General features: G+C 45.8%; 2 protein-coding genes across 7 annotated transcripts in view; both read left to right on the forward strand.

Annotated features, from left to right (window-relative positions):
- The first annotated feature begins 117 nt into the window (after positions 1 to 117).
- Positions 118 to 6,063, forward strand: LOC137590742 (arfaptin-1-like). 2 transcript variants are annotated; one of them, XM_068308473.1, is made up of 8 exons: positions 118 to 601; positions 1,051 to 1,435; positions 2,133 to 2,229; positions 2,375 to 2,490; positions 2,611 to 2,832; positions 3,255 to 3,412; positions 3,498 to 3,672; positions 5,255 to 6,063. In XM_068308473.1, exons 2-8 carry the CDS (start codon positions 1,361 to 1,363, stop codon positions 5,408 to 5,410), a joined length of 999 nt encoding a protein of 332 aa, XP_068164574.1. In that variant the 5' UTR covers positions 118 to 601; positions 1,051 to 1,360; the 3' UTR covers positions 5,411 to 6,063. The 2 variants fall into 2 exon arrangements, with proteins under 2 accessions (XP_068164574.1, XP_068164575.1); XM_068308474.1 differs by having other exon boundaries at positions 1,340 to 1,435.
- Positions 6,064 to 8,771: 2,708 nt separating this feature from the next.
- Positions 8,772 to 12,288, forward strand: part of LOC137590338 (FH2 domain-containing protein 1-like) — a 13,949-nt gene continuing 10,432 nt past the window's right edge. For 2 of the 5 annotated variants that reach the window (XM_068307888.1, XM_068307892.1), the window contains exons 1-2: positions 8,772 to 8,902; positions 12,253 to 12,288. The exon at positions 12,253 to 12,288 is cut by the window's right edge and continues 453 nt beyond it. The gene's annotated coding sequence lies outside the window, so the exon portion shown is untranslated. Of the gene's footprint in view, positions 8,903 to 9,033; positions 9,052 to 9,083; positions 9,102 to 10,428; positions 10,580 to 12,252 lie in introns of those variants that run through there. The other 3 variants (XM_068307891.1, XM_068307890.1, XM_068307889.1) reach the window with 3 other exon arrangements.

A 12,288-nucleotide genomic window follows, 5' to 3' on the forward strand; every position in this document is an offset into this window, starting at 1 on the left:
ACGCTACAAGCTGATTGGACCGATTAGACGCTACGGTGATCGTCCAATCAGAGACGAGTCTGTCAGGGCGTCGTCTTCAGGAAGTTACACGAGAACATTTACCTTCCGTATTCTGTTTAACTCCTACTGAACCATGAAACCGAAGGGTTTGACGCTCGTTAACACTTTGAATTGGTTTCTCCTTTTTATTAAATCATTAACATGAATGAAATAACAGTGACCAGGATGGATAGGCTCAGGAATGAGTACATCAGGGGGACAAGCACATGTTGGAGGTTTTGGAGGTTTCGGGATTGAACAAAAGAAGTTTTGTTCCTACCTGAGTAGATCAATCACAGAGCGGGGCGGGTCATGTCGGAGGGGCACGTGATTCAGCGACCCGCCCCGCCGGGTGAGCAAAAGGCGGAAAACGAACACCCTCTTTCGAAAAGCACAGCTCGAAAACACTTCCGGGTGTGTGTTGACTCGTTTTCTTTCAGTTACCTGTTTAGTTTTCGGTGTGTGTCGTTGAGGGAACAGACAACGACAGACAAAAAGAAGAAGAAGAAGAGCTGGCGGATAAAAGAAGGGACGGAGGAGGAGGAGGAGGTGGTCTGAGGAGGTAAAACCAGTTCTGGCAGCTTTGTTCTGGTGTTTGTTGCTTCCTGGTGTCTCTAACGTGAAGTTAAGTCTTAGTTAACAACTAGTTGATAAGTTAACAGTTAGCCAACGGCTAATAGTTAACTGCTTCGGCTCCATTTTAGTGTGAAAACCTCCTTGATGGGAGACAACCATCGTATGCTAATGGTGACAAAAAGCAGCAGTGCTAACGGGGCTCAGATGTATCCGTGTGTGTGTGTGTGAGTGTGTGTGTGTGTGTGTGTGTGTGTGTGTGTGTGTGTGTGTGTGTGTGTGTGTGTGTGTGTGTGTGTGTTGAGGTCAGCCTCCGTTAATGATCTGTCGATGAGGCGTTCGGGAACTGATTTCTATGTCTGGTGACGGTAAGCTGTAAATGACTAGCAGTGAAGCTAAAGTCCATTCACCAAGGAATGACGTCATTTGCCCGACCAGGTGTCTCCAGGTGGGGGCGTGTCCAACGTGAAAGGTCGTCTCTCCGGTGCTGAAAGTTGGTTCGAGCTGCTCCTGTGACGTCAATCACGTGATCATCACGTCAAATTTAAACACTGCAATGGATGAAAATTTTTAAGACAGTATCGCGTCGGTCTGGGTGACCGGAAGCTGCTCCTCCACCAGGGGGGGAGTTCAGGAACTGTGTCATGACTGGAGGAGACTTTCTGAGCAGATTAACACTTCATTATTTGTGCTTTTGTTTGACTTGAGTTTATTTGTGTCTATTAAGAAGAGAAGTGGGAGGAGCAACATGATGGAGGAGGTGGAGCAGGAAGGAGGTGGGAGGCGATCGTCAGACGTCCCAGTGGAGCAGACGCCTCCTGAGGTGAGACCAACAACACAGCCACCCATGCAAAACACGTCAACTGTGTGTGTATGTGTGTGTGTGTGTGTGTGTTTTAACTGAAAACATGGAGTGAGAATGACTGTAAAACGCACACAAACACACACACACACACACACACACAAACACACAAACACCAAACCCAGTGGGGAGCCATCATCTCCACACAGCCTTTTGAACTGGGTTCTGATTGGCTCCTAAGCTGCTCTGGTTCCCATGGTAACCCTTATAATAATTGACTCCTGACCTTTGAACGCCTCACGGTTGAGATGTACTGGTTGGAGGAACTGAGACCCGTGCTGCCTCAGGAACTGTTGGAAATGTTAGAGTCCTGGATGGAAACAGGCAGCCGATGCTAGCACAGGATAAGGGGCTAGCAGGTTAGCATTATGCTACCAGAGGATGTGAAATTGACTCCCACCAATACGACATCATATCCTCCTGATATATAATTTTATGGAAATAGTGCATCAACAGTTTTAATAAGTTAGCTCATTAGCAATGATTGGTTTCAACATGCTAACATCTTAGCATTAGCTTGAGGCCTGATATCTTTATATTTTGCCTCTTAACAGTTTTCTAGTAGTGCTAACTACTTTTAATAGTTTGTATCTCCTTGATTTTGTGATTTAAGGCACCTTGAAGCTGATTGGACGACTACTTTCTCCTTTTTTAACAGGAAGCGAACAGTAACTGTAACCATGGCAACATCAGTGTCAATTCCTGTCCAGCTGAGGCCACACCTGAAGTAACCATGGAAATGGGGCAGAGCAAAGGTAAACGAGTAATAGTAATTAGACTGATGGGTATTGTAGTTAGCGCTGCTAGCAATGCGCTAATGGTCCCAAAGATTGCTTTTCTTCTGTTTGAATTGCAGTTTAATTTGTTTTAACGGTTCTTCTGTGATGACCTCATATCCAGACCCTATGGTGACATCACAGAAACCAGGAAGTGGACCCGTGGTTGTCCAAGGCAACAAAAATGCAGCCACTGAGAAGCTGCAGAGGGTTCGCAAGTGGAGCATCACAACCTACAAGGTGAGACTGAGCATTTCTCATTTGCTTCAATGTAGTGACACTACACTGACTGCAGCTAAGCTGTTAGCGTAGCAGCTTAGCGCACCTAGCACTGAATGGATGGTTCTGATCTGCCTGCAGTGCACCAGACAGGCGCTGTCGGAGAAGCTCGGCCGTGGATCTCGCACGGTGGACCTGGACTTGGAGCCTCGCCTCGAGCTGCTCAAAGACGACCGGCAACGCTACGAAAACGTGACCAAGCTGGCTCAGACGCTGGCCAATCAGCTCGATCAATTCACGGTTACCCAGAAAACCCTGGGCGACGCCTTCAGTGAGCTCAGCGTCAAGACGCCAATGCTGCACGTGAGTCTGAGTTGTTTGTTTAAACTACAGTTTACGCCGGTCATGCTATACTATGCTATTCTATGCTATGATACTTATTCTTTGCTATGCTATAATATGCTCAGCTATGTTATTCTATGCTTTGCTACTCTGTGATATTCTATGCTACGCTATGCTATTTAATGCTATGTTACACTATACTATTCTATGCTATGATATTCCATGTTCTTCTATGCTATGCTTTTCAAAACTATGCTACACTATGCAGTGCTTCACTATGCTTATCTATACTATGCTACACTATGCTATTCTGTGCAATGCCACATTATTCTATGCTATACTATGCTATGCTACGCTTTTCTGTGCTATGCACCTGACAGTGAAAACGGGGCGGTGTTTGGACACGAGGGCGTGGTCAGCATCAGTGATTGGTCTCTGTCCAGGTGGAGTTTGGCGTGAACGCTGAGGCTCAGAGGTTTCTGTCCAAGAGTGGGCAGGCTCTGTCGGAGGCCATCAATGTCTTCACCGCTGACATGAAAACCCTGGTCAACAAAACCATTGAGGACACCATGATCAACGCCAAGCAGTACGAGGCTGCCAGGTGGGTGGGAAGCACATTTTCTATTTCCTGTTTCCTGTCAGCCGGATGGCTACTTGGTCCACAAACTAACCTTCCTGCCGTCTAGGATCGAGTATGACGCCTATCGGGTCGACCTGGAAGAGCTGAATTTGGGGCCCCGGGACGCCATCACCCTCCCCAAACTAGAACAAGCTCAGAAGGACTTCCAGAGCCAGAAGGAGCGGTACCAGAAGATCAGGGAGGACCTGTCCGTCAAAGTCAAGCTGCTGGAGGAAAACAAGGTGAGACGGAGCACAGGTTCTACCTGCTTTCTGATGGGTGAATATCGCAAACTAATTGGATCAAATGTAAATTGAATGTAAAACATCCAGCAGGAAGCTGCTCTGATACAACCGTAATCAGTTCTCAGCTTGAAGTGTTTCAGGTATCTGCTAACCTTTAACGAAGTAAACAGTTCTGTTGCTACGAGTTTAGCATGAAGAGGTGACAGCTGAGTAAAATTTGCCCAACTGACTGACTTCATCAAGTTTATGGAGTGTTTCGTTATTAAATTGCTCAGAGGAAGCATGTACAAGATAAACAGTATTGATTGGACCAAGAACCGAGCCTTGATGAACTCCATGACTAACTGTAGTGGACTGGGAGGAGTCGTTTTTAACGTGAACAAACGTGCTGATCCCTTAATACCAACCGTTTTGTCCAGTTGTTTAAATAGAATAAGGGTTGATTGTGTTGCAGTTGCGCCTTTCTCTTTTGTTTTCTTAAAATGCTTCCAACACATTTGAGAAAAACAATTAAAAAAAACCCCCAAAGCCTGAACTATTCAATTTATCGTCAGCAATTGTAATAGTTGATGTACAGTATTTTCTGCACAATAAGACGCACCTAAAAGCCTATTCTCATAAACCCGCAGTGCGCCTTATAATCCGATGCGCCTTATATATGGATTAATATTCATAATTAATATTGGTTAAAAACATGATCGCTGGAAAAAAAGTCGGCAGTCTGGCTGCACTACGCCACCAGAGGAGCCCCCTCACAAGGCACTCGGTCCTACACCTCCTAACAACGGTAGTCAAGGGGCGTCACTGAAATGCTGGTTCTCACTGACCTGCTGGTCTGACGGCAGAGCAGCCTGCGAAGAGCATGGTCTATTCTATCAATCTGCAGAAACACGGAGAAACTGGCATAAAGGTGAATGAAAGACCCTCAAAGCTGAACTTCCATCCTTTTCTGAAATTTCAAGAACAGAGTCACTGCTAGACAAAGATGTGTGGTGTGCTGATTGATTTACAAATGTAGTTGATACCTGAAACAACACGTCACGAAGACTAACGTCGGAGCTTAAATATCTTTTTCGAACTTCAGATCAGGAAATAATCCGCCCTGTTCCATCTGAGTGGTCCACTCGTAATGAATTTAACCACTTTTTAATGTCAGGTTTTTTAATATGGCATATTTTGCCAGACAGAGTGGTAAATATGCCACTTTATCTGGCTCTTACCTCCGTGAACCTCACCACACGTCACTGAGAGCTATAGAAATAAAATCTAATTTGACTGTTTTTAGATAATTTTGTACTACTGTTTAAATTTTTTTTATTATATGCGCCTTATAATCCAGTGCGTCTTATAGTGCAGAAAATACTGTAATCGTGACTAGCTGATCAATCATGGCAGCTCTAGATGGAAATGATGTCATCTGAAAAGAGGAGGAGCCACATCATTTGAGCTTCCTGTTTGAACCCCAGGAGTCACGTGACTGTGAGGCCTCTAATTCCTGAGGGAACAATCCAGAATCCTCGTTTGTGTTTGCCGTTCATCTTTAAAGATGTGGATCGTGACCTGGTTTGTTCGTCTGCAGGTCAAAGTTCTGCGGAACCAGCTGTGGCTGCTCCACGGCGCTGTGGCGGCCCACGGCTTGTCGTGTCACAGCTTCCTGGACCAGAACATCCGGCAGGCTAAGGAACTCCTCAGCAACCCCGACATGGGCGCCCCCTCCTGGCTGGAGGAAAGTTGACACAACAACAAGCGGGTTCAGGGGATGTTGTGATTTTGGTGGACCTGGACCTGTTGTGGGATTTGAATGGGGGGGTAGAAACAGCGACTGAATGTGGAACCAAAATTGTTTTTTCATCAAATTCAAGATTTACAAACTTTGACACTCCATGAAACGTCGTCAGATGTTCAGAAACTGGTTTCAGATTAGATTGACGACTAAAACCTCTCTTCTTACTTGTTGAGTTTCAGAGCAGGAAGCGCTTCAGACATTTTAGCACAGACGTTCTCTCCTGGATTTGGGCTCCGTCTCCACGCTGGAGTTAATCCTTATAATCCTCTCAAGCTTTTCTTTGAACTTTAAACATCCTCAGCTGCAGTCGCAACCTCACAACGACCAGAAGAGCCTCAACACCAGACAGGGAGTCTCAACCTGACCCGTTTATGTCATGTGATGACAGATGGTCAGACTGCCATCTGATTGGCTGCTGGTCAGTTTCATCATGAGGCTAACTAGCAAGAGCTTTCCAATTGCTCTTCCCCATCCAGTTGGACTTCATTGTTCTGCTTGGATGTCATTGTGACAGTCAGCTGACGTGTTTGAGCTTTAAGTCATGTTTTTTTGTATTTTGGATCTCTTGTTCCTAATAAATGTGTTCAAAGTGAGCAGAATGGATTCCACTGTTTCATTTAAATGAGTTTAAATGAATTGCTTTTGAAAAAATAAGTCATTTTAAGAAAAGAAAAGCGCTAAAACTCAAAAATCAAATTCACGTTTTTAAACAGAAAATCCAGGAAAATGTGTCAAATATGAAGGAGGAATTACTTTCAGAATTAACTTTTACATTCTGGCGGAGATTTTAAAATGAAATTTATAGTTTAAGGAACTAATAAAATATTTACATCCCTGCTTCAAGGATTTTATAAAAAATACACAAAAATGTTTTCTTACAAATTGTCTTATGTAAATCAGTCTGGCAGACACACGCCATCCCATTGTGTGTGTGTATTTGGAGGTAATTATTCACCAGGCAACATAAACTGGATTCTCTTGTTGGTTTCTGGGACACGGCGTTCCTGCGTTTCGCCTCAGTTCAACGGCGGGACGACGAGTCCATCTCCTGTCTCAAACCAGTGAGGGAAAGGTCAGAGGTTAGATCTGTTGTGTTCCTCAGCTTAAGATGATGACATGAAGATAGGCAAGTGGCTAACTTAGCTAGCTGCTTGATCCCACCTGTGGCTCTGCCTTTACTGTCAGGTGACCAATCAGGTGCTGATAGTTCCCTGAACCTGTCATGTGGTTCTTCAGATTTGATCACTGTGGATAAAAAATCTGAATATTTTCTTTAGAATAGAATAGAAAGCCTTTATTGTCGTTACGTTACGTTTATTAAAGAATAAAATACAAGTTTATACAATCGTTACGCTGTCGATTATTTACAAAGTGTATACATCGAATAACAAGAGCGTCCTGCCCAGCACGGCGTATTGTATGTCCCAGATGAGAATTTGCACAGTTTGTGTGTGTGTGTGTGTGTGTGTGTGCATGGGGGGGTGGGGGGGGTGAATCAGTGCGTGTTTGAGTTCAGGAATGTAATGGCTTTCGGGAAGAAGCTGTTGTGGAATCTGTTTGTTCTTGTTTGGATGCACCTGTATCATCGCTCTGCTGAGGCAGCGGGAGGAGTAGATCTTCAACAGGGAGGGCAGAGAGCAGCCAATGACCTTCTCCGCCGCCTTCACGACTCTCTGGAGCGTCTTCCTGCCCACCATGGTGCAGCTGCCGTGCCATACTGTGATGCAGTAGGTCAGCAGGCTTTGGATGGATGAGCGGTAGAAGGTCAGCAGCAGGGAGGGTTTCAGGTTGTACTTTCTAAGAACCCTCAGGAGGTGAAGCTGCTGCTGTGCCTTCTTGTTGATGGCAGTGGTGTTATAAGACCAGGAGATGTCTGAGGAGATGAGGACGCCGAGGAACTGGAAGGTTTGGATCCTCTCCACACACTCACCGTCAATGTAAAGCGGGGCTGGGTCAGTGCTGAGCCTCCTGAAGTCGATGATGAGCTCTTTGGTTTTGCTGGTGTTCAAAGCCAGGTTATGCTCTGAGCACCAGTCTACCAACTTCTAGACCTCCTCTCTGTGGGCTACCTCTTCACCTCCGGAGATGAGACTGACCACTGATGTGTCGTCAGCAAACTTGACTATCAAGTTGCTGTCGTGGGTCAGGTGGCAGTCGAGGTGTAGACACAGTACAAAAGGGGGCTCAGCACGCAGCCCTGTGGGGAGCCGGTGCAATTTAGACGTGTTGGTGGAGAGGTGGGGGCCGAGTCTCACAGTCTGGGGTCGGTTTGCGAGAAAGTCCTTTATCCAGGCACACGTTAGAAGGGGGAGACCGAGGATGACGAGTTTATTCATGAGAATGTCTGGAATTATTGTGTTGAATGCAGAATTATAACCCACGAACAGCAAACGGACGGAGGTCTGCTGCCGCTCCAGGTGTGACAGCGCTGAATGGAGGGCTATGGCGATGGCATCCTCAGTGGATCTGTGTGCCCGGTATGTAAACTGGTATGGGTCGGACCAATCTCTTGAAACACCTGGTGATTACTGGGGTGAGGGCTGCAGGGCGATAGTCATTTAGGGTGGTGGCTGGCGTCTTCTTGGGTACTGGGATAATTGTGGCAGATTTAGCCTTCTTGGGGCTCACTGCCAAGAGCACCCCTCTGATCTCATGCTCGCTAACGGTGAGTGTGTGGGGACTGGGTGGGGGAGGGGGCAGGCCGGGCTGAGGAGTAGTGTTGTGGACCTTCAAAGCGGGCAAAGAAGGGGTTTAGCTCCTCTGCCAGCGGGGCACTCAGGTCTTCTGTTGATGTTGAAGAGCATCCTCTGAAGTTGTTGATATCTTGGATGCCCTTCCACACCCCCAACATGTTGTTGCTGGACAGGTGGTACTCTGTTTTCAACTTATGGTCCGCTTTACTACTTTACTATTTTAGGCTGATTTTAATTAAAAGTGTTGGTATTTTATGATTTAACATTCCATTGTATGTGTGTGTGTGTGTGTGTGTGTGTGTGATGTGTGTGGTGTGTGTGCGTTGCCAAGGGTGGGTCCACTAAAGCTTATCTGGGCCACACACACACACACAAATCTTAACTGTCAAATTCTGTCAAAGTTCTGAAACCACGTTATTTATTATTATTTTTTATTGATTTATTATTTATTTTGTCATTATTTACTTCCGTTCTGGGCGACAAGAAGTTCAAGTGAAGGTGGGCGTGTCCAACAGAAAGCGCTTCTGTCACCTGAGAGATTACGCATGCGCAGGCCGCCCCCCCCCACCCCTCCCTCTCCCTCTATCTCGCTCACACACTCTCACCGGCACGCGCCCACAGCCTCAGCGGACCGCCCGGCGCGCGCTGCGTGCGGATGAACGGGAGTGAACGGAACCGGAGGAAGCTGAGGTGGACGATCCGAACAGGTTCAGGAGAGACCCCGCCCCCCCCCGGAGCCGGTCTGCACGTGAGTTTACAGATTCCTGCCTCTCGGTTCCAGTGGTCCCATCCCCGGTTCCCTCACCTGACCGTCGGTTCTGCCGGTGTCGGGAACGGGCGGTGAACATTAACAGGTTTAACCTGAACGAGGGGTTAACAGCTGACGGTCCGGTCACGGTAAACGAGTCCGGTCGGTTTGGCAACGGACAGATCTTTATTAAAGCCGGGTCTGTGGTTGTTTGTTGTTTTGTTTATTATTGTGTGGTTATTTGTTGTTATGTTTATTATGCGTGTGGTAGTTGTGTTCCAATGGTGACGGTCATACAGTTTAAATTCTAAAAGTGTTTCAATTTAAGTCCTGTATTATTATTATTATTATTATTATTATTATTATTATTATTATTATTAATAACTATTATTATATCAATAATAATAATAACTATTATTAATAATAATAATAATTAATAATAATTATTACTACTGTGTTATTGTTGTTGTTATTGTTGTTATTCTAAAACAATAACTTCAGTTTTTTAAGCAGCTGCTTTTAATTTGATTTCAAGTTTCATGTGAAATAGATGAAGTAATTTATGGTAGATGTTAGTAGCTTTTATTTGTTTGTATGTTTTTGGGGAGTGTTCTTAGAATCTGAAAGAAGAAGAATTGATCTCCACAGACGTTGAACATTTGCATTTCGTGAGGAGTCATGTGACCTGTGTCAACACTGAATAGCATATTTAGCTTGTTTTGTGTACCTAATGCGCGGCGACTACGTTAGTTAAGTCAACAAGTTGGTTCACACACGTCTTAAATGTTCGATTCTGTTCACTGACAGGGCTAACTAGCTAAAGCTAGCAAGCTTGGAAGAGGTAGCTCCCCTCACCAATTAAAACTGGGCTAACAGCTAGCAGGTAGCTGCTAGCTGCTGCTACTTTATTCTTTAAATGAAGGTGTTTCTGAGATGCTTCCAGAATCAAACAGATAGTTCTGCAGGTTCAGCATCGTTTCAGTTTCTGAAACATTACAACCTCTCCAGACACCTGGGGGCAGGTGGGGGGCACTCCCTTCTGGGCATCTAATTGGTCACCGTGGGTCAGGTGAGAGTCAGGATGAGTGGGGTGACTCCTCCAGGTTGACCTCCCACCTGGATCGGGTGTTTAAGCGTACTTCCCGTGTTCTTGTCACATCCTGGATCTGCTAGCTTAGCAACAGTAAACTGGCTGCTAGCACTAGCATGCTAAAGGCTATCTCTGGCTGTCAGTTTTAGTGGTAGAGCGAGTGAAATTTACTTAGGAACTGATCAATAATCACAGTGTCGTGGGGGTTCTGAAGGAACCTGAGTTCTGGTCCCGACGCCGCTCCAGGAAGACCCGGATCGGAACCTCTGTCGTCTTGAGTCGTCCTCCAGTGGGCCGGATTTTAACGTACAACAAAAGTAAATTGTCACCCAGCAGCGTTTGAAGCCTGAGCACCACTGCTGAATAATCACACAGATCCGGTTGGACCGGTTCAGTGTTTGTTGTTCACTCGGGCCTGGAATTGTTCCTCCATCTCTGACTCCCCGCTGACAGGGCGGCAGCGGGTGATGGATCGTCGGCTGACGGGGCGACGGTGGCCGATGGACCGGCGGCTGACTGGCCGCCACGTTCATCCAGCAGTGATTCTTCACGGTGGATCAGAGGATTTTCATGCACCATCACTGCCGGTTACTCATTTTCTCCTTCAGTCAGCTCTGCCCGCCTTTATTGAGGTCGGCGTGGGAACTGGGATGAGGCCCTGCTGGAGGGAGGGACCGTAATGTGGGTCGTCTCACACTGATTGGCTCATTCCATCCTTCCCACAATTTAGACGTTAAAGTCAGTTTCTGATGGCTAGTCATGGTTAGAGCCTAGCTACTGTACTGATAAAATTAGCTCTAGTAGTGATTTTATCAGTACTGGTAAGAAACTAAGTTCAGTCATCAGCCAATCAGAGGTACTCAGCAGTTTGTCTTCACATTCTGATTGGACAATTTCAGTGATGTCATCAGGATGCGAGAGAGAGACCCTAACCTTTACAAGAATCAACAGGAAGTGATGACTGTGATATTTATAATCTGACACACACACACACACACACACACACACACACACACACACACACACACACACACACACACACACACACACACAGAGAACAGACAAAATCGTGTCCATTAAGAGAATAGTTGCTGCTACATGACATGCTAACATTAGCTGACATGTTGGTTGCAGACATGCTAACATTAGCTGACATGTTGGTTGCAGACATGCTAACATTAGCTGACATGTTGGTTGCAGACATGCTAACATTAGCTGGCATGTTGGTTGCAGACATGCTAACATTAGCTGATGTGTTGGTTGCAGACATGCTAACATTAGCTGGTATGTTGGCTGCAGACATGCTAACATTAGCTGATGTGTTGGTTGCAGACATGCTAACATTAGCTGGTGTGTTGGTTGCAGACATGCTAACATTAGCTGACGTGTTGGTTGCAGACATGCTAACATTAGCTGGCATGTTGGCTGCAGACATGCAAACATTAGCTGATGTGTTGGTTGCAGACATGCTAACATTAGCTGGTGTGTTGGTTGCAGACATGCTAATATTAGCTGACGTGTTGGTTGCAGACATGCTAACATTAGCTGGCATGTTGGCTGCAGACATGCAAACATTAGCTGATGTGTTGGTTGCAGACATGCTAACATTAGCTGACATGTTGGCTGCAGACATGCTTACATTAGCTGTTGTGTTGCTTGCAGGCATGCTAACATCTGACATGTTGGTTGCAGACATGCTAACATCAGCCGATGTTAGCGATGCCAGACAAACTGCTGACTCGGTCTAACAAACGCTCTTTCACAGCTGAGTGCTGTTTGAGGAGGAGGCGTGTCGAAGAGTGTGAAGATGAAGAAACTGGAGAGAGCAAACACGGCTCTAAATAAATATTACCTTAAACTATTAATATTCCATTCAGATCTGCTTAATTACAAACTCGCCCACACTGGTGGTCACATGACTGCTGGAGTTTTCCATCCATCCATCAGCAGAGTCTCGCCGTCCGGCTCCACCTCTGATGGTGTTGAATATTTTAATAAGTTACGCATTAGCTCCAAAGTTCAAAATTAAAATCAAATTTTTCTTCTGGACCTGAATAATAAGTAAACCTGAGCCAGGGATGTTTCATTGGTGAATGTGTAATCCCGCCCCTTCTCATTTCATTGGTGTAACTGTGGGTGTAGCTAAGCTAACAGCGCTAGTGGTGCCACTGATACTGACAGCGGAAAGCATGTTGTGGTGTACGGTGGCCTGTGAGGTCATCAAATGACATTTTTCTTTTTGGTCTTCGTTTCTCTGCAGCTGTCGTCCTCCGGCTCCTCCGTCTGACCTTTGACC

This window comes from Antennarius striatus, chromosome 23, assembly GCF_040054535.1.
Source record: "Antennarius striatus isolate MH-2024 chromosome 23, ASM4005453v1, whole genome shotgun sequence".
NCBI classification, from domain to species: domain Eukaryota; kingdom Metazoa; phylum Chordata; class Actinopteri; order Lophiiformes; family Antennariidae; genus Antennarius; species Antennarius striatus.

Excerpts from the sequence above, each read along its gene's own strand:
- LOC137590742 (XM_068308473.1), top strand. The coding sequence starts at position 1,361 with ATGATGGAGGAGGTGGAGCAGGAAGGAGGTGGGAGGCGATCGTCAGAC. Across the intron at positions 1,436-2,132 it reads TGGAGCAGACGCCTCCTGAG|GAAGCGAACAGTAACTGTAA; the intron begins GTGAGACCAACA and ends CTTTTTTAACAG. Across the intron at positions 3,413-3,497 it reads AAGCAGTACGAGGCTGCCAG|GATCGAGTATGACGCCTATC; the intron begins GTGGGTGGGAAG and ends CCTGCCGTCTAG.